The sequence below is a fragment of the Mustela erminea genome, chromosome X (assembly GCF_009829155.1).
Source record: "Mustela erminea isolate mMusErm1 chromosome X, mMusErm1.Pri, whole genome shotgun sequence".
In the NCBI taxonomy this organism is placed as follows: Eukaryota; Metazoa; Chordata; class Mammalia; order Carnivora; family Mustelidae; genus Mustela; species Mustela erminea.
In genome coordinates, this window is record NC_045635.1 from 82,223,687 (window position 1) to 82,245,991 (window position 22,305).

The 22,305-nt window shown below is 39.0% G+C and overlaps 1 protein-coding gene across 5 annotated transcripts in view; it reads right to left on the reverse strand.

Annotated features, from left to right (window-relative positions):
- PCDH19 (protocadherin 19) overlaps positions 1 to 22,305 on the reverse strand; it is a 122,519-nt gene that overhangs the window by 21,579 nt on the left and 78,635 nt on the right. Inside the window, exon 5 of one of the 5 annotated variants that reach the window (XM_032330894.1) lies at positions 9,126 to 9,269. The exons of 3 other annotated variants lie outside the window; for them this stretch is intronic. In XM_032330894.1, coding sequence (XP_032186785.1) covers positions 9,250 to 9,269 — 20 coding nt within the window. In that variant the 3' untranslated portion in view covers positions 9,126 to 9,249. Of the gene's footprint in view, positions 1 to 9,125; positions 9,270 to 10,241; positions 10,286 to 22,305 lie in introns of those variants that run through there. One more of the 5 variants, XM_032330895.1, reaches the window with a different exon arrangement.

A 22,305-nucleotide genomic window follows, 5' to 3' on the forward strand; every position in this document is an offset into this window, starting at 1 on the left:
ATTTTTACCATTGTATGTTACAGACTTTTTTCCCGGGCTGCTTTCAGGATTTTCTCTTTGCCACTGCGACTTGTAAATTTTACTATTAGGTGACGCAGTGTGGGCCTATTCTTATTGATTTTGAGGGGCATTCTCTGAACCTCCTGAATTTTGATGCTCGTTCCCTTTGCCATATTGGGGAAATTCTCTCCAATAATTCTCTCCAGTATACCTTCTGCTCCCCTCTCTCTTTCTTCTTCTTCTGGAATCCCAATTATTCTAATGTTGTTTCGTCTTATGGTGTCACTTATCTCTCGAATTCTCCCCTCGTGGGCCAGTAGCTGTTTGTCCCTCTTTTGCTCAGCTTCTTTATTCTCTGTCATTTGGTCTACTATATCACTAAATCTTTCTTCTGCCTCATTTATCCTAGCAGTGAGAGCCTCCATTTTTGATTGCACCTCATTAATAGCTTTTTTGATTTCAACTTGGTTAGATTTTAGTTCTTTTATTTCTCCAGAAAGGGCTTTTATATCTCCCGAGATGGTTTCTCTAATATCTTCCATGCCTTTTTCAAGCCCGGCTAGAACCTTGAGAATTGTCATTCTGAACTCTAGATATGACATATTACCAATGTCTGTATTGATTAGGTCCCTAGCCTTCGGTACTGCCTCTTTTTCATTTTTTGTTGGTGAATTTTTCCGTCTTGTCATTTTGTCCAGATCAGAGTATATGAAGGAGCTAGTAAAATACTAAAAGGGTGGCAACAACCCCAGGAAAATATGCTTTAACCAAATCAGAAGAGATCCCAAATCGTAAGGGTGGAGAAAGGGGATAAAAAGAGGTTTAAAAAGGAAGAAAGAAAAAAAAAGAAAAAAAGAAAAGAAATGAAAAGAATTTAAAAAAAAAGAAAACGAATAAATAAAAATATAAAAAAGAAAAAATATATATATTAGATAAACTAGTTAAAAAACATTAAAAAAGAAAAGGGTAAAAGTTAAAAAAGAATTTTACCAGAAGGCGAGAAAAAAAAAACAAAAACGAAAAAGAAAAAAATTAAATTAACTGCAAGACTAAAAAAATTCACAGGGAGAAAGCCATGAGTTCCGTGCTTTGCTTTCTCCTCCTCGGCAATTCTGCTGCTCTCCTTGGTATTGAAACCGCACTCCTTGGTAGGTGAACTTGGTCTTGGCTGGGTTTCTTGTTGATCTTCTGGGGGAGGGGCCTGGTGTAGTGATTCTCAAGTGTCTTTGCCCCAGGTGGAATTGCACCGCCCTTACCAGGGGCTGGGCTGAGTAATCCGCTCGGGTTTGCTTTCAGGAGCTTTTGTTCCCTGAGCGCTTTCCGTAGAGTTCCAGAGGACGGGAATACAAATGGCGGCCTCCTGGTCTCCGGCCCAGAGGAGTCGAAAGCCCAGGGCCCCACTCCTCAGTGCGCCCTCAGAGAACAGCGCCCAGTTACTCCCGTCTGCCTGACCTCCAGCCGCGCTCCGAGCTCACAGAGCCTGTGACCAGTTCAAGGTAACACCGAGCTGCGAGCTCACTGTCGGCTCTGTCTCTGTAGTCGGCTTTCCCGTTCCAATACCGCAAGCTCTGCGACACTCAGACACCCTCGATCCTTCTGTGACCCTGCGGGACCTGAGGCCACGCTGACCCCGCGTGGGCTTCGCCCCGGTTTAGCCTCTGGAGCGATGTCCCTCAGTGGAACAGACTTTTAAAAGTCCTGCTTTTGTGCTCCGTTGCTCCGCTGCTTGCCGGGAGCTGGCCCCTCCCCCCGGGGTCTGTCTTCCCGTCGCTTTGGATTCACTTCTCCGCCAGTCCTACCTTTCAGAAAGTGGTTGTTTTTCTGTTTCCAGAATTGCTGTTCTTCTTCTCTTCAATCTGCCGATGGATTTGCTGGTGTTTGCAATCTTTAGATAAGCTATCTAGCTGATCTCCTGGTAGCTGAAGTAGTCTCAGCCTGCTACTTCTCCGCCATCTTGACTCCTCCAGCAATCTACACATTTAATGCAATTCCTATCAAAGTACCATCCATCTTTTTCAAAGAAATGGAACAAATAATTCTAAAATTTATATGGAACCAGAAAAGACCTCGAATAGCCAAAGGGATATTGAAAAAGAAAGCCAAAGTTGGTGGCATCACAATTCCTGACTTCAAGCTCTATTACAAAGCTATCATCATCAAGACATCATGGTACTGGCACAAAAACAGACACATAGATCAATGGAACAGAATAGAGAGCCCAGAAATAGACCCTCAACTCTATGGTCAACTAATCTTCGATAAAGCAGGAAAGAATGTCCAATGGAAAAAAGACAGCCTCTTCAATATATGGTGTTGGGAAAATTGGACAGCCCCATGCAGAAAAATGAAATTGGACCATTTCCTTATACCACACACGAAAATAGACTGAAAATGGATGAAGGACCTCAATGTGCGAAAGGAATCCATCAAAATCCTTGAGGAGAACACAGGCAGCAACCTCTTCAACCTCAGCCACAGCAACATCTTCCTAGGAACATCGCCAAAGGCAAGGGAAGCAAGGGCAAAAATGAACTATTGGGATTTCATCAAGATCAAAAGCTTTTGCACAGCAAAGGAAACAGTTAACAAAATCAAAAGACAACTGACAGAATGGGAGAAGATATTTGCAAATGACATATCAGATAAAGGACTAGTGTCCAAAATCTATAAAGAACGTAGCAAGCTCAACACCCAAAGAACAAGCAATCCAATCAGGAAATGGGCAGAGGACATGAACAGACATTTCTGCAAAGAAGACATCCAGATGGCCAACAGACACATGAAAAAGTGCTCCATATCACTCGGCATCAGGGAAATACAAATCAAAACCACAATGAGATATCACCTCACACCAGTCAGAATGGCTAAAATCAACAAGTCAGGAAATGACAGATGCTGGCGAGGATTCGGAGAAAGGGGAACCCTCCTACACTGTTGGTGGGAATGCAAGCTGGTGCAACCACTCTGAAAAACAGCATGGAGGTTCCTCAGAATGTTGAAAATAGAACTACCCTATGACCCAGCAATTGCACTATTGGGTATTTACCCTAAAGATACAAACGTAGTGATCCAAAGGGGCACGTGCACCTGAATGTTTATAGCAGCAATGTCCACAATAGCCAAACTATGGAAAGAACCTAGATGTCCATCAACAGATGAATGGATCAAGAAGAGGTGGTATATATACACAATGGAATACTATGCAGCCATCAAAGAAATGAAATCTTGCCATTTGCGACAACATGGATGGAACTAGAGCGTATCATGCTTAGCGAAATAAGTCAAGCAGAGAAAGACAACTATCATATGATCTCCCTGATATGAGGAAGTGGTGATACAACATGGGGGCTTAAGTGGGTAGGAGAAGAATCAATGAAACAAGATGGGATTGGGAGGGAGACAAACCATAAGTGACTCTTAATCTCACAAAACAAACTGAGGGTTGCTGGGGGGAGGGGGGTTGCGAGAAGGGGGTGGGGTTATGGACATTGGGGAGGGTATGTGTTTGTTGAGTGCTGTGACGTGTGTAAACCTGGTGATTCACAGACCTGTACCCCTGGGGATAAAAATATATGTTTATAAAAAATAAAAAATTAAAAAAAAAAGAAGGAGTTGCTCAGGAAAATAGTTTTCCAATAGTCAATTCTATTAGGACTGAACCTAACCTACTGGCTTATCCCCAAATGCAACAGTATCCCAGTGCATTTAAAAGATAATGTTTTATTTTCTTCCTTGATCAGAACCATGTCCTGGCATTCACACCCAGTGGAAAGCCAACTAACTGCCTTAGTTTTAATTATAACTGACCTTCCCCAAGAATAACCTAGAGAATCTAAGGCATAGAAATCTGCTACTTCATCAGAAAGTCTATACCTTGGAGCTCAGGAATATGCATGCCCATATGCCTCTTTGGAGGTACAGAACAATTACTAGACAGAACCCAGACTCTGTGAATTGGATGATCCATAATATTTGTATTTGTGATGGAGAAACCACATTTTCTTCCACAATAGTTGCACTTATATAGTAAAAGTCTTTAGCATTCTTGAGCTAGTCCTGATGTAAATGAATCTCAATGACAAAGCTGAGTCCAGATATCAGAACAAACTGGTACTTTCTGAACATGGTATTTCTCTGCTCTTGCTTCTGCTCTTGATTCCAGAAAGAATCAAACTAAATATAAATGCAGCTCTATTTTTAATAGGTATTTTATTTTTTATTGTCATATTTAATATTTTGGGCTTTCTTATTTTGTCCAATGCCTTCCCTTTGTTTGTTTCCTAGCACCATAACTGGAGCATATTGGAGGATAGGCTTTAGAGTGTCCTAACCCTAACCTACTTCTCATCCCCTACTGCTAAGAAGCTATGAGACAGTATAATTAACACCAGCTGCCCATTTTCACTTTTGACTCTAGGAGCTGAGCAAGCCACACACAGGGTGTGGACTGGAGTAGGTAGAAGAATGTCTGGCTCCAGCCCAGCCTTGATGGGCCTATCCCAAACTACAAGCCTCCATTACACAATACCTAAGTTCTTCAATCATGTTTACACAGCTGGAGCTTTGCAGACCTTGAAAACCATGCAAAGCACAGACTGGTTATAACTGCTCCCTGTTTCATTCTGGATTTAAATCTGTTTATAAATGAATAAGTGAATGTACTAAATTCCCAGTGTTGGGATAACAGCTACTGGGAAAGAAAAAGAAAGCTCCCTTCCTGAGCAGAGTATTCATTACCATGGCTGCAGCAGCCCACGGGGTTAAGATTTCTGTCTGCTAGTAAGTAAGCAGCAGCCAATAAAATCTAAGTCCAGTAGGAAAAGCAGTAATAACAGGGAATACAACCATCCACCTCAGAAAACAATTCATTCTACAACTACATGGAAAAACTGCTTATAACGAAAAGGTTGGCACTACCTCACTGAGGCAGGGTTTCTGACCATTCTCACCCTTGAGAGTATGGGTGAGTCTTCTCTCCCCTTCATAGAGCCCCCACTGTGAGTTTGCTGTGTTCCTGCTCACCAACACGAAGAAGAGACCTCCCCATAGCTCATCCCCAGCTCCAAAGGTAGGGGAAAATAGAGTGTCAGCTTGGTCCTAGGCATTTGACAACCATGAGGCCCTAACACCATAGGGACTGGTGAAGAAAATCTTTTAACACTGCTAATTGCCGGGATGGGGGGCAGAAAAGCTAAGGCAAACCTTTCTGTTGCAGCACTATATCTGAAGGCAAGCTTCTCTTAAGAAAAAATGACATATACATAAGTCACCTCTACTGGGGCAACTCAAGACATAATCTGCTCCTTGTCAAAAGAGCTTACTTATACCCTGCAGCAAGTCTGAATCCAGCTCTTCTCAGCGAAGTGCACTTTTGGAAAATGCACCATCTCTCTTCCAGAGGCAGTGTAGCATAGGGTCTAAGACTATGTGATCTGGAGCAGGATTGTCTGGTTTAAGTCCCAGTTCTACCATTTTATAGCCCTACTGTATGGAAGTTACTTAAAGTTACTCTCTGTGCCTTGGTTTGTTTTTATTTTTTCCATCTGTAAGATAGGAATAATAACACTGACCTCCTGGGGGTGTTAGGATGGTTTATTTTGGGGGGGGGTACCTTTTTGAAAATTTAAAATGATTATTTGTAATGTTCCAATGATTTCTAATTTACAGAAGGAGGAAAAGACATGAAATGAACCCAGATTTCAGCCAACAATCACATGATAAGAAAAATAAAGTGGGGATGCATGTAAACCAAGCTAAAGAGTTCCTGGCACAAAGGAAGAACTCACTACATATTAAATATTGTTATTAATCAGGAAGCTCTGACTTTTTGGGAATAGATGGGAGTCCAAGCTGGCATTATTCTTAGACCATGTAAGCCAACTATGGTGGGATATCAAGGAAGGGATGCTAGGAGAGACTCCATGTTAAAGATATCACCCTCATCAGGGCTGCCTTGGTGACCCAAATGCTACCACTGATTTTTTTCTTTGTATTATCATTACATTAAATAACTGGAGAGGATTAAGAGGCACAAACTTTCAGTTATAAAATAAATGATGGAGATGAAAAGTACAGCATAGGAATATAGATAATAATATTATAATAACATCATATGGTATGGATGGTAACTACACTTACCATTGTGAGCATAACATAATGTATAGAATTGTCAATTCACTACTCTGTACACCTGAAACTAATGTAATAGTGAATGTCAACTATACTTCAATAAAAAAAAGATATTAAATGCTATTTGCAAAGGAAGACCAGTGAGTTTCACAGGTCCCTTGAAATAATTAGGACCTTGGGGAAATGGAACATGGAACAGGTAAGTTTATATGTTGGAAGCAAAAAACAAGCAAAGAAAGCCTAAGAATGCAGGGCCCCGAGTAGAAAGGCTAATGGTGACAGAAACTAAGAAAACCCAAGAGGAGCACTGGGTGCCTGTGCTCTCAAATGGAGGGGAAGATGCAGGCAGATAGATATGGTCACACGGTTGACACAATTTTGCCAAGGGCTCACCCTTGAATATTCCTTCTGAGAATGTGAGCAATGTTCTTTCTCTCTGTGCTTGCTTTCCTCTTAGATACAAAGCTAATTCTGACTCTGCTGCAACAGATCTCACCACTTAAGAAAAATAACCACACACACAGAACGCACTCAAATTTAAAATCTAGACCTCAGAAAGGAAATACTGACAAGATACCTAATAGGTTAAGTATGAAGAATTAAATTGAATGAGGCACTTGGGGTGGGGAAGCAAAACCAGGCTTCATCAAACACATTTGTAACAACACTGCTAAACTGACAATACAGAAGGCTTTTGGTTGATTAACAGGGAGCATAATGTGAGAAGGGAGTTGGAGTAGAGCACAGAAGCTGACTTGATAGCTTAGATGTTAGGGCAAGGTATGATACGTGCAAATCCTGACAATTAACCATTGATGTGAGTAATCATAAAATTAAAGGCCAGAGGGGCAGATAAAGTCAGAGCATCTAGAGAAAAATAGCAATCACTTTCTGAAACACGGGCACATAAAAGTAAGACAAAAAGACCAATGGGCAAGAATGCTTCTTAGAAATTGTAGTGCAAAATCTGTGAAGTGAACAAATAGGGGTCATCTAATTCAGGGACAAAGTACACTTGGGATCTTCTTATCCTCTCTTTCTCTAAAAAAACCACATCAGCAACATCAGGCTAGGTTCTTCCCGTAGATGATTCAGCACCTCAAAAAGCTGAACAATGGAATCACCAGAGATAATGAGGCAAGCAGAACTCTGAAGGACTGCTAGATCTCTTCTCATAAGAATTAAACCCCCAAAAGATTGAAAGACACCAAAGGCAATGAGAGTAACTCTGGCCATGAGATTTGAGAGTTCTAGCACCAGGAGATGGGCTAGTAGTCCTGAACTAATGACCAACTAAGAAACTGAAGGAAAGAGCTAATGATTCCATTTTGGGAAAGGCAGAGGCAGCTGCCAAAGCATTAGAGAAGAAACAGCTGTGTTCTTCACTTAGGGGAAAGACCTAATTAAGTTGAAAATTGCAAACTATTCAGAAATGAATGATTCAGTAAGGGAGAGGGAAGATGAGAACATGAAGCAGGCGTAAAAGGAAAAGAGGACCATTTCCACAAAAATACACACACTTAAAAGCAGAGTTAAGCTAAACACATGCAAACAAAAGTCAAAGAAGAAAAAGAAATTCAGAATGTTTTACACAAGCTACCTTCACCACTGTTTCATGTTAATTTCCCTAACTATGATGGAATGATTTTTACAACCCCATGACTAAGATTTCCCATTCTGGTCTTTAGAAATACAGAGGAAAATCCAGCCAAAATCCCTTCTACTTCCCCAATAATCTTTTCATACTAAATGAAAAATAAAGAGTCCTAAACTATCAGCAATAATTAGCCCCTATATAAAAATCAACCCCGGGGCGCCTGCGTGACTCAATGGGTTAAGCCTCTGCCTTCCCCTCAGGGCATGATCCCAGGGTCCTGGAATCATGCCCCACATCGGGCTCTCTGCTCAGCAGGGAGCTTGCTTCCTTCTCTCTCTCTCTCTGCCTGCCTCTGCCTACTTGTGATCTCTCTCTGTGAAATAAATAAATAAAATTAAAAAAAAAAATCAACCCGGTCCAAATTCTTCACTTACAATAAGAAACCTGGGGCCCAAGGAGAGAAAGTTAGTTGCTCAAGATCACAAATGGAGTTAGTAACAGATTCAGGACCTGAATCCAGATACCTGAATCAGGATTTTCCTTGCCTATGCAACAAAAACCCCAGTTAAAAGGGGGAAAAAATAAGAATTTTTTCAATACCTATTGGAAAGTAAAGAGTGATCACAGGGTGTTTTAATAATATGGAGATATTTTTTAGATCATCTTTGAGAAATGACCATCCCTAAAATGCTCATACAGTACCACAAAGAACAAGGAAATCTAGAATGACTGGGTCATCTGACAAAACTTTTAGCGTTTATTATAATAAAAACATTCAATCCATAAAAGTCCAGATTAGAGGAAATGACAAGGGGAACAGAAGTGAAAGACTTGAATTTCATCAGGTACTTTTTGAAAGAAAGAATTTTAAACTCTCACATAAGCAAGAATCCAGCAAAGTTAGAGGGAATGAAACTTCAAGAACACTCAAGCTGTGATTCAACTGAAGTGTTGTGGTCAACAGAATTGCCAGTGACACAGAAAACACAGCAGACCAACTCAAAGAGTAAAATGTAAGAAACAAAGTGAAAGGCCAGTATCTATACAGGTAGCACCACTGTAGACCCTCCTGGGTATTATCAAACATGCCTCCTGGGCTAGTTAGGCACACCAGTTATTTCCTTCTATCTCACAGTAATGCTTCTGACTCCCTGATCTTTCTGCCTTCACTGCTATACTCTGCTGCAGTTTCCCTAAGCAACATTCTTTCTAAACTGGAGGAGGTAGTCCTTTTAGAACTGGAGGAGGTAGTCCTTTCAGAACTTCCTGCTAGTCCAGTAGGCTTTGAGATTTCAAATGGAAAAATAGAACAATGCCCTGGACTAATATAACAAAGCCAGGAAACACAAACTCTCTTTAATCCTTGCCGTGTCTTAAGAGTAAATAATTTCACCTTTGGAATTTGTAAAATGGGGTGGATGAGTACTGCCCTGAGGATCCAACATTGGCAGATGGCATCTGTTGTTTGGTAGTGTTCACAGCAATGAACTGATCAAGATTTGTTCACTGAAGGTCTTCTCCACTCATAGTAGTGTGTTATGAGCTGTGAGGGAAGAGGGGAAAAAGTGATAAAGAAGAAAACGGTGCCAAATAAAAAGAAGCCATAAAAATCTTCCACAAGGGAATGCTGAGCTACTACAACCAAAAAATTCTTATTTAATGCCATTGAAAAATCTCCATTTTTCATAAAAATGATGGAAGAGAAGTTATCCCTAGAAGGAAAGAGGATAGAGTAAGGCTGAACTTAAAAGGAGGAGGGCTGGAGAAAGAGCTACATAAGAAACATCAAAGAAGAAAGTGTGTGGAGGGAGAGGGATGGGGAAGAAAAGATAAACAAAAGTCTGTACTAAAGGTAGCAGTTTGCAACTGACCCCATAGAGGAAAGAATGCAAGATTTGGCTTAAAGTGTTAGACTTAGACATCTAAAGATATCACATGTTAGGAGAAGGAGGAGTCTTAAATTTTGTTTACAGAAAATGGAGACAGTTAACAACTAGGAATAGCCACCTTGCTTAGAAAAAGAGGAATGAACAAATAATATAAGTCCATTGTACCCTTTGACTTATTTGGCCCCTAATACTAGGGTGAAAAGTCCCTCCCTTGGTAGTACTTCACTGGTCTTTAGTTTGTTTTTTTTTTAAGATTTTATTTATTTGTTTATTTGACAGAGATCACAAGTAGGCAGAGAGGCAGGCAGAGAGAGAGAGAGGAGGAAGCAGGCTCCCTGCTGAGCAGAGAACCCAATATGGGGCTCGATCCCAGGACCCTGGGATCATGACCCGAGCCGAAGGCAGAGGCTTTAATCCACTGAGCCACCCAGGGGCCCCCACTGGTCTTTAGTTTTTAACTGTACTTTTTTTTCTGAAATAGACTTCACTTTGATTTTCACCCCATGCTTCATGACATTACCATTGAGCAGCTTCCAAGAAAGGAATGCCAAAGGGAGGAAATTAAGATGAAAGAGCAATTACCCCTCAAAGCAAGCACACCACACCATCTGTTAACTTGAGTATGGCACTCATTATGGATCCACTGGCAAATGGCCATGTGCTCAGGAATCTGAAAAAATTGGGCCCAGAACCGAAAATGCAGGGAAAAAAAGAGCTTAGAAATTGAAGGATCTTAACAATTATCAACCACCTCATTTTACATTAAAAATAAGCAAAAAGCTAATTAATGTGATATAAACTGTGTATATAGGTGTTGAAGAGGTGGCGAGTAAAATACAAATCAGGACAAACTGATAGTCAAGAAAGACTTTTTTCTTATAAAACTTCAATTTTGTGCAAGATTTTAAAGGAGAAAGTGATATGGACAAGTGAACAAGGACAATAAATCAAGAAGAAGAATGACTTCATCAGCCTCACCTATCACTATCATTCTTTGACTGTCTACTATAGAAAAGGCACTTTTCTATGCGTTATATGTGTGATCTCATTTAATCCTTACAACCACTCTGTAATGTAGGTACTACCAGAATCCTCCATCCTACAGATGAGAAACCCAGACATTAGACAGGACAAGAAATATGTGTACAACCAGACAACTATTAATTTGTGTAATATGATGAGAACTGAAAGCCCCTGACTCTCAGGTCAGTGCTCTCTTTCTGCTAAACTAGATTGTGCTGAAAGTGAAAGTGCTCAGATCAACAGGCCAGCAAGCAGAAGGACACAGAAATAATAATTTAAAAAACTATCTGATTTATGATAATATTGTACTAACAAAAGGTATTATGCAAATATAAATATCACTTTGATTTTTAATCCCAGCAACATTATTGCAACACTGCTCATCAGCCCATCTATGAATATAAGAATTGGGATTTTGAGAGTTTAGTGACTTATCTGGGGCTCTGTGATGAATAAATAATAGAGTGAAAACTATAATTCTTAGTTTTCCCTGGGCAGCATGGCATTATATTAGGGCTATAATTATCTTTTTAGCATTTTGCATATAGCACATAGATTTGGATTTTAAGGAAGTCAAAAATTATGCACTTCCAGTTACATTGATCGTGTAATGTTATGTTCAAGCTATGAAACTTTTTCAGAATCTTTTTCAACAACAGTGCCTGTCCCTATGTTATAAGTTCTTTTTGACTATTCCTAATTCCACACAGTTCTCTCTGTGTTTGAACCCCCCTTCTCCCTCTCCCTTTGGTCCTCCTTCCACTCTTTTCCTCCCACTGTCTTTCTCCCTTTCCCTTTCTCTGTCTCCATTTATTGGCAAACACAAACACATCATAAGGTCCTTTACCAGCCAAAATATTTTATGCCACAAAACCACAGTCTGCCACCTAAATTCATCATACTATAACCAGTGAAGATGAGTCATGTGACATATTAATATAAGACAACCAGCTCTAAGCAAGCCAAGAGTAAAAAAAATAAATTCATTTATCAGCTATATATTTGAGTAGCTTTCTCCTGGCATTTATATAGAAAGGATTTTATAAGAGACCTCGGTTGAGATTTTTTTTATCATTAACAAATTCATTTTTCCACTACAAAAGGAGGCAGAAATCCAAAGACACATAAATTCCTACCATTACTCAGATGACACTGTCTCCATGGATCTACTGTGAGCTCATTCATATGACAAGGAGATATAACACTTCAGGTAGGAGCTGTGCGTTTTTCAGTCCATTTGGAAAAAAAAAAAAAAAGAAAAGGAAGGATCCTTTGAAGGGTGACTTTTTTAAAGGAAAACTAGAAATGAAAAATGTATGTCCTCATTTATTTCTTAATGAAAGTCTGGGCATGAGATAGGAGCCAAAAAAAAAAAAAAAAAAGAATCAAAATGTTATCTGCACCCATTAGCCATTTAAGAGCCGTGAAGCAATAAAGGGAGAGCAGGGAAGAAGGATCAGGACTCTGGGGTTGGGGCATGTACATTTTTACATAGGGAGAGCAAAGCAGAGTCAATGTCACCAGAAAGGATTATAGCTTTGCTTGCCTCACCACAGGTGCTTAAGAGTGTACATTTTGTAATGTCGATTAACACAAACCTCTTTTCCAAGTTTCATAAAAACCTTTGATAGACATTCTATAATTCCTCAAACCAGAATCTGGGCTAATTCAGAAAAATGATTTGATAGTGAAGGCAGCTTTTCAGCATCTAGACATTTGATAGTGAGTAAATCAAGTAACAATTACTCAGTGTTACTTTGGACATTGATAGCTCTGGGCAAACTCAGAAGGTTGTCACTCTTAGCACCCTTTTTCTGTGCTTCCTCCCCACCCCGAGACTCTAAATGTTCAATATTCTAGAAACCATCCCCCCATGTATGCCAAATTCCAAATTTAGAAACAATCTAGCAATAGTCATTTAACAACTTAGTGTAAATTTGAACAAATTCATTCCCTCTTCCCAAGGGTTGCTTGAAGTTTGAACTGTTATTGTAAAATGAAATGCCTAACCCTATATTAAAGGGATCACAGACAGCAGCAAAGAGATGAGGTTTTGGATGGTGGTGTCCCTGAAATTATGCAAGGAGGAGGATATTTCATTAACTGAATCTCTGTAATAACAGCCCTTTCTATTTTTTGAGCACTTACTATGGACCAGGAAGTATACTAAGTAGCTTACTTGGATCATCTCACAACCACCCTGAGAAGCAATTTCTTTTTTAAAAAAGATTTTATTTATTTATTTGACACACAAACACACACAGAGAGAGAGAGAGAGAGAGAGAGAGAACAAGCAGGCAGAGTGGCAGGCAGAGAAAAAGGGGGAAGCAGGCTCCCGGCTGAGCAGAGAGCCCGATGAAGGGCTCAATCCCAGGACCCTGAGATCATGACCCGAGCTGAAGGCAGAGGCCTAAGCCACTGAGCCACCTAGGTGCCCCAGCAATTTCTTTTTTATTCCCATTTTGCAGATAAGAATATTGAAGATTCAAGAAAAATAGTAAGTAACTTGACTAAGGTCAATGGTTATTAAGTGGCAAAGATATGAATAGAACTTGGATTTATCTTATTCCAGAATCTCAACTCTTAGCCACCATGATGCTGTTCTTGCCTTTGGATTTACAGGCAGACTAATGAAGTCAATCTTGAGAAGAGAATAGAGTAGAAGCAGTTGTGCTGACTCAATATGACTTGCTCACATTATTTAGAGCCTGAATTGATGGTGTATCATCTATCTGGAAGATTCTCGTGACAATTAGAAGACTCAGTACATAAAAAGATTAGCTAGTACATATTAAGGGAAGTCCAGATTATGCCCTTCATGTCCCTGCCAAACTTAGTTGCAACCCCAGATATTTGTATCTTACTTCTCTCATTACTCCTCATTTCCATTTCCTCTTTCTTTGTCAATCAGTTAAGATTCTGACTTTGAGTCTCAACTTAAATGGCTATCATTCCTCTGTTAACTTTTTGGAATTCTATGCTTGTCTCCCTCTCAGAATTGCTATAAGGAATAAATAATATATTATAACATTATAACAAGAACTCCTGCTACAATAATTTGGGGGACATTTCAGCACTTTAAACTTTTTATATTGAAGACAGTGAAAACTTAAGATACCAAAAGGGCTCTAAGTAATGCTATAAGTAGAATATTGGGTTCTGTGCCTACATTTCTGGTATTGGTATCTTAAACTCTAAAAGATCCTAGATAATTAATATTAAGCATCCGGAAGAAGTATCCTATTCTGAATCAAAGAAAACAATGTCTAATGTTGCAAATCTCACTTATTTAATATACAGTCAATTCCTCATCCAGAGATTCTGTCCACAAGAATCGTATAAGTCATTTGTTGTAGGTAATTTTTATTTAAGACAAATGAAAGAGAAATGAGGCACTTAAAGGTGTGTAGATAGAGAAACAAAAGCACAGGATGAAGATAGGCATTCAACACTCAACACTTATGTCACAATGTTCTTTGCTCAGTGATGCACTTATTTCTGGGTATGAAACCTATCAGAGATGGAATGGGAATGTGGTACTACAGCAGCAAGAAATGCTTGCCCTTCATCTTTACCATGCAAATGTAATAGTTTGAATGTTGAATGGGCCCATTTGATAAGCTATCATTTTGAGCTAAACAGCTCTTATACAATATAGAAGACTTCCTTTTCCTTCATCCAACAGTACAACGCTCATTTCTTGGCTCATCATCTTGCAGAAAGGAAGCAAAACACAGGCCTAACCCCCTCAGGCAATCAAGAGGAATTAAATCCAAAGCAAAAGGCAGATAAGCAGTCTGGAAGGCAAGGCTACAGGCTGGGAATGGGTACCTTCAGACTGTGGACATACAATGCTGATAGAAACATCTGCCACCCACTTCAGTACCACTGGAATCTGGAGAGCATAATAAATTACACCAACTACTGAAGCAACTTTTTCTGGCATTTAAATTACTGGAACACTATGGATTAATCACACAAACTTCAATGCCAAATCAGTCGTTTTCCCTCATGAGGAGAAACACCATACTAATGGAAGCCTTAAAGTGGATTGTATCTCTTTGAAAATTGTATTTTAAACCAAAGATCCAAAGCAGATACTTTTATGGGTCTCTAATTAGCATCACAAAGGAAACACCAAAAGATTATTAAGAGATGGTTAGTTTGGAATGGTGGTTTCTTGGTGCCAACTCCAGCAGCAAAATGTGTTTGAAGACTCTTTAGTTGCATAGATTGATCATCATCTGAATTCAAGAAGCACTCACTTGCTATGTTAGCAGAAGGCTAATGTGATTCAATACACCTATCCTACAGCTAACTGGGTCTAACAGTAAAATAATGTTTTCTATAATCAAAGGAGGAAGTTTGTCTTTGCCTCCAACTTCAGTTCACATCAATTATAAATCTTAAAGGGTTTAGTGAAGCTCTGAGAGGCACAATGATATCTTCTAAATTGATCGTTGGCACAAAGTTCTTGCTCCAGGTCTTAACAATCCATGTTGTGCATAGACACTGTACTTTTGAATGCTTATTTTGCCATTCAGCAAAAATTCTCCAGTGTAGGAAAACCCAGACTTCATGGGTCACTCACAGATAATCACTCAACTTCTAAAATGTGCAGTTTGATAGTCAGTGAGTCAAGCAAAAGAATTTGCACTTTAGTATTTACTCTTGACTTAGTCATTGATTTGCATTTTTTCATTAATAAAATCTTTAAACCTTTGGTGCATCTGTTTTTCTTCCAGAAAAAAAAAGGAACAGATATTTATATGTAGCATGTCTCTGGAATAAAATGGCCCTTTGAATTAGGACTAAATTTTGAGAGTTTGGGAAGATGGTGGAGTAGGAGGACACTGAGCTCACCCCATCCAATGTTTTCAACAAGTATCATCCACATCCAAGTCAATAAACTGGACACAATCTGAACACTGGCAGAAGAACAAACTCTACAATTAAATATAGAGAAGAAGCTGCATCTGGAAGGTTAGTAAGGACAGATAGAGAGAGGCTGCCCACAGGACGGGGAGAGCTGCACGCTCAGAGAGAGCCTAGAAACTCGCCCTTATACCAGGGAGTTCACAAAGACTAATCCCCATAACACACAGCTTTAAAAACCAGAGGGGCTGAATAGGAATACATGAGCTTGTAAAACCAGTGGGGCTTCTAAACTGGAGCTTTAAAGCTCAGCCGACTCAACACTGGGGAGCCCAGAGAACCAGTGATAGCCAGTCACCACCCTTAAAGAAAGAGCAGCCTGAGCAGCATAGAGGGGCAACACAAAAACTTCAGTTTACACAACACCAGGGCAACAAGAGACAGATCTGTTCATTCTGATTTCTTAACATCTTGGGGGACTTTGGACACAAGGGAGCTAGCAGGAGTCATTTTCCTCCCCACTCCAGAGCATAAGCATAGAGACACATGCCAGAGGCAGGACTACACAGACACTTTCTAACTAACCATCTAGCAGTGTGCCACATGCACAAGTTCTCCTGAGGACTTGCCCACTCCAATCCTTCTGGCCTCAGCCCTGGGCTCAGGGCAAATTTTGTGAAAGTTGAGCAGGCACCCCACCAGCTGCCTGGTGCACAGCTGCCACCAAATACCATACACATCCACAGTGCCACACTTAGCTCTTATACCCAAGACACCCTTGTGTATCTCACCCAGTCACATATCCCCAGCAGCTGCCTCATGCCACTCCCAGTGAGGTGTCCATAGGTGCTATCTTGCACCATTCCAAGTCAAGCGTCCCATGCTTCACACTTTGGGCACAGTCACCAGGTGTACAGCTGCAGCCATGCTCCACACACCCACCCCCAGCCACTGCACCAGGACAAACCACCACACTGCACCCAGCAGCATGCCCCCAGCCAGTGTTGCACGCTGCACCTAGCCTCATACCCCTGGCTGGTTGCCCCCAGCAACCAGAACACTTCAGAGGATCTGGCATAGAACTACTGGCCCAGGGCACATTTTTCTAACACCACCACCCTGCTCCCAAGTTCCCTGGCAGGCACGCCCCATCAGAGCTAGCCTGCTTGGGTCCCACTAACACCACAGAGAGCAAGCCCACACCACAGCAGACAGAGAGTCAGTGCAGGTAGCTGCACAGAAATGAAAAGTGACTCAGACACAACAGCAGGGCATAATCAACACACATAAGACACTCTCCTGAAGTACCATGTTCTGGTGAAAAACGGATACCACACTGCAAGCATTCCAGGACCTCTTCTTCATAAAATCACTATTTTTAAGAGAAGACCCAGCTGACTTTCTTAACACAGAGAAATAGAGAGAGGCAGAGAAAATGAGGAGACAGAGATATTTATCCCAAATGAAAGAAGAGGACAAGGCCACAGCCAGAGATCTATGTGAAACAGATATAAGTAATATTTTTGATAGAGAATTTAAATCAGTGACAATAAGGATACTCACTGGACTTCAGAAGACTGGAAGACATGATTAAGGCACTTAACACAGAGATAACAAATAACATAGTAGAGATAAAGGGTATAATAAATGAAAGGAGAAAGACACTTGATGGAATGACCAGCAGGATGGAAGAAGCAGAGGAATGAATTAGTGACCTAGAAGACAGAGTAATGGAAAGTAATCAAGCTGAACAAAAGAAAGGAAAAAGAATTATGCAAAACAGGAACACACTTAGAGAAATCTATGACTCCATCAAATATAATAACATTCATATTATAGAAGTCCCAAAGGAAGAAGAGAGAGGAAGGGGGACAGAAAATTTATTTGAAGAAATAACCAAAAACTTTCCTAATCTGGGGAAGGAAACAGATATCCTGATTCAAGAGACACAGAGGACAAACATCAAAGTCAATAAGAGTGACACAAGGACATAATGTAATTAAATTTCCAAAATAGAGTGATAAAGAAAAAATCCTAAAAGCAGCAAGACAAAAAAAGTCACTAACTTAAAAGGGATAACCCATAAAGCTAGCAGGATATTTTTCAATAGAAATTTTATAAGCCAGAAGGGACTGTCATGATTTATTCAAAGAGCTGAATGGGAAAAATCTTCAGCCAAAAATATCCTATCTGACAAGACTATCATTCAGAAAAGAAGGAGAATTAAACACTTTCCCAGACACAAAAACTAAAGGAGTTCATGGCCACTAAACCAACTCTGCAAGAAACCTTTTAAAGGGCCATGTTGAATGGAAAGAAGAGACCAAAAGTGACAGTACACAAGTAACCAACACACAGTGAAAATGAATAATCCTGCAAAAAACCTGTCAAGGAACTCACAACAAAGGTTAAAAAATATAATAACATACACCTAAAATGTGGGAGAAAATGTGGGAGACGAGAATGGGTTCAAACTTAAATGACCATAAACTTAATAAAGATTGCTATATAAGAGGTTATATACCTCATGGTAGCCATATATCAAAACCAGTAATATACATGCAAAGAATAAAGAGAAAAAAATCCAAATATATCACTAAATAAAATCAGCAAAACATGAAAGAATCAGAGAAAATCTTCAAAAACAATGACAAAACAAATAATAAGATAGCAATAAATACATATCAATGACTACTTTGAATGTAAATGGACTAAATGCTCCATGCAGAAGACAGTGGACTATTACCCATAAAAAAGAATGAAATCTTGCCATTTGCAACAACATAAAAGGAGCTAGAAAGTATTACACTAGCAAAACAAGCCAGTCAGAGAAAGACAGACACCATATCAATTCACTCATATGTGAAATTAAGAAACAAAACAAATGAACATGTGGGGCAGGGGAGAGAGGCAAACCAAGAAATAGACTCTTAACTACGGAGAATGAACTGAGGGTTACTGGAGAGGAGGGGAGCATGGGGATGGGTTAAATAGGTGATGGCGATTAAGCAGGGCATTTGTTGTGATGCACATAGGGTATTGTATGTAACTAATGAATCACTAAATTCTACATCTGCAACTAATACTACATTCTATGTTAACCAAATTTAAATAAAAATCTGGAGAAAGAAAAAAAGACACAGGATATCAGAATGGATTAAAAAAAAGACTCTATATGCTGCCTACAAGAGACCCATTTTATTTTTTATTTTTTTATACCCAAGTATTACTCCATTAAATACTACTTTATTTTTTTTTCAGTGTTCCAAGATTCATTGTTTATGTACCACACCCATTGCTCCATGCAATAAGTGCCCTCCATAATACCTACCACCAGGCTCACCCATCCCCCTATGCCTCTCCCCTCTAAAACCCTCAGTATGTTTCTCAGAGTCCACAGTCTCTCATGCTTTGAAAGAGATCTATTTTACATCTAAAGACATCTGCAGATTAACAGTGATGGGATAGAGAAACATTTAACATGCAAATGCAGGTGAAATGAAAGCTGGAGTAGCAAAACTTCTAACTAACAAAATAGACTTTAAACAAAGACTGTAACAAGACCCAAAGAAAACAACATAATAACAAAGGGAACAATCCAACAGGGAGATATAACAATTGTAAATATTTATGCACCCAACTTAGGAACATTTAAATACATAAAACAGTTAATAACAAACATAAAAAAAAGCTAACTGATAATAACACAATAATACTAGGGGACTTTAACACCCCACCAAAATCAATGGACAGATCATCTAAACAGAATATCAACAGGAAACAATGGCTTTGAATGACACACAGGAATGCATGCGTTTAACTTATATATTCAGAACACTGCATCTTAAAACAGCAGAATACACAATCTTTTCAAGTGCACTGAACATGCAATAGTCTTTAAAAAAGATTACATATTAGCCCACAAAACAAACCTCAACAAATTCAAGAAAATTGAAATCATGGTAGTACATATTTTCTGACCACGATGCTATGAAACTACAAGTCAACACAAGAAAAAAAATCTGTAAAGACCACAAATACATGGTTGTTTAACCAAACAACATGCTACTAAAAAATGAATGGGTCAAACAGGAAATCAAAGAAGAAATTAAAAAGTTCATGGAAACAAAAATGAAAACACAATAGTCCAAAACCTCTGGGATGCAGTTCTAAGAAAAACAGTTCTAAGGGGGAAGTTTATAGCAATACAGGCCTAACTCAAGAAAAATTTCAAATAAACAACCTAACCTTGCACTTAAAGTATCTAGGAAAAGAAGAACAAATAAAACCTAAAACAAGCAGAAGGAAAGAAATAATAAAGTTTAGAGCAGAAATAAATGATATAGAATCTAAAAAACAAAACAAAACAAAAATAAAAACATGGGATGCCTGTATGGCTCAGTTGGTTAAGCATCCAATTCTTGATTTCAGCTCAGGTCATGATCTCAGGGTCATAAGCTCGAGCCCAGCATTGGGCTCCGTGGTCAGCAGGAAGTCTGCTTGAGATTCTCTCCCCTCTCCCTTTCCCTCTGCTCCTCCATCCACTCTCTCTCTCTCTCTCTCTCTCTCTCAAAAATAAATAAATAAATATTTTAAAAAGAATCTAAACAAACAATAGAATGGATCAATGAAACCAGGAGATGGATCTTTGAAAACATAAATAAAATTGATAAACCTATACAGAAAAAAAGCAAAAGGACCCAAACAAAATCACAAGTAAGAGAGAACTAACAACCAACACCACAGAAATACAATCATAAGAGAATATTATGATAAACAATATGTCAGCAGATTGGAAAACAAGAAGAAATGGACAAATTCCTAGAAAGATATAAACTACCAAAACTGAAACAGAAGGAAATTTTAAAAATTGAAAAGACAGATAACCAGCAAAGATACTGAGTCAGTAATCAAAAATCTCCCAACAAACAAAAGTCCAGGACCAGATGGCTTCACAGGTGAATTCTACCAAACATTTAAAGAAGAGTTAATACCTATTCTTCTCAACCAAATTTGAAAAAATAGAAAAGGCAGGAAAACTTCCAAATTCATTCTAGGAAGCCAGCATTACTCTGATACCAAAACCAGATTAAGATACCACTGAAAAAGGAGAAATACAGATCAATATCACTGATGAACATAGATGCAAAAATCCTCAATAAAATATGAGCAAACTGAATTCAACAATACATTAAAAAAATCATACACCATGATCAAATGGGATTTATTCCTGGGATGCAAGGGTGGTTCGATATTCACAAATCAAAGTCATACATCACATAAATAAGAGGAAGAATAAGAACCATATGATCATTTCAATATATGCAGAAAAAGCATTTGACAAAGTAAAACATCCATTCATGATAAAAACCCTCAACAAAAGAGGTTTAGAAGGAACACACCATAACATATTAAAGGCCTTATCTTAAAAAGTCACAGCTAACATCATCCTTAATGGGGAAAAAAACAAGAGTTTTTCTCCTAGGAATAAGAACAACAAGTATCCACTCTCACTACTTTTATTCAACAAAGTACTGGAAGTCCTATGCCACAGCACTCAGACAACAACAACAACAACTAATAATAATAATAATAATAATAAAAGGCACCTGAATCAGCAATGAAGAAGTAAAATTTTCACTATTTTCAGAGGACATGCTATTATATATAGAAAACCCAAAGACCACCAAAAACTGCTAGAACTGATAAACAAATTCAGCAAAGTCATAGGATACAAAATCAATGTACAGAAATCTATAGCATTTCTATATACCAATAATGAAGCAGTAGAAAGAGAAATTAAAACAATCCCATTTACAATTGCACCAAAATAATAAGACACCTAAGGAATAAACCTAACCAAAGAGATGAAAGACCTATACTCTGAAAATTAGACACTAATGAAAGAAACTGAAGGAGACACAAAGATATGGAAAGACATTCCATGCTCATGGACTGGAAGAATAAATATTGTTAAAATGTCTATACTGCCTAAAGCAATCTACATGGTTACTGTAATCCCTGCCAAAAACACCAAGAGCATTTTTCACAGAACTGGAACAAACAATCCCAAAATTTGTGTGGAACTACAAAAGACCCTGCATAGTAAAAGCAATCTTCAAAATGAAGAACAAGGCTGGAGACATCATAATTTCAGACCATAAGTTTTATTACTAAGCCGCAGTAATCAAAACAGTATGGTATTGGCACAAAACAGACACATAGATCAATAGAAGAGAACAGAAAATCTAGAAGAGTCTTAACTATAGGAAACAAACTGAGGGGTGCTGGAGGGGAGATAGGTGAAGGGATGGGGTAACTGAGTGATGGGCATTAAGGAGGACACATGATGTGATAAGCACTGGGTATTATATGCAAATGATGATTTACTGAACTCTACATCTGAAACTAAGGACATACTGTATGTTGGTTAATTGAATTTAAATTAAAAAAATAAAAAATCCAGAAATAATGCCACAATTATATGGTCAATTGATCTTCAAAAAGGAAGGAAAGAATATCCAGTGGGAAAATGCCAGCCTCCTCAACAAATGGTGTTAGGAAAACTGGACCATTGTCTTATACCATACACAGAAATAAATTCAAAATGGATTAAAGACCTAAATATGAGGGGCACCTGGGTGGTGCAGTTTGTTCTGCATCAGACTCTTGGTTTCTGCTCAGGTCTCAAGGTGAGATCAAGCCCCATGTTGGGTTCCATGTTCAGCCAAAGTCTGCTTAAGATTCTCCCTCCCTCTTCCTCTGCCCCTGCCCATGTGCTTGCTCTCTCTC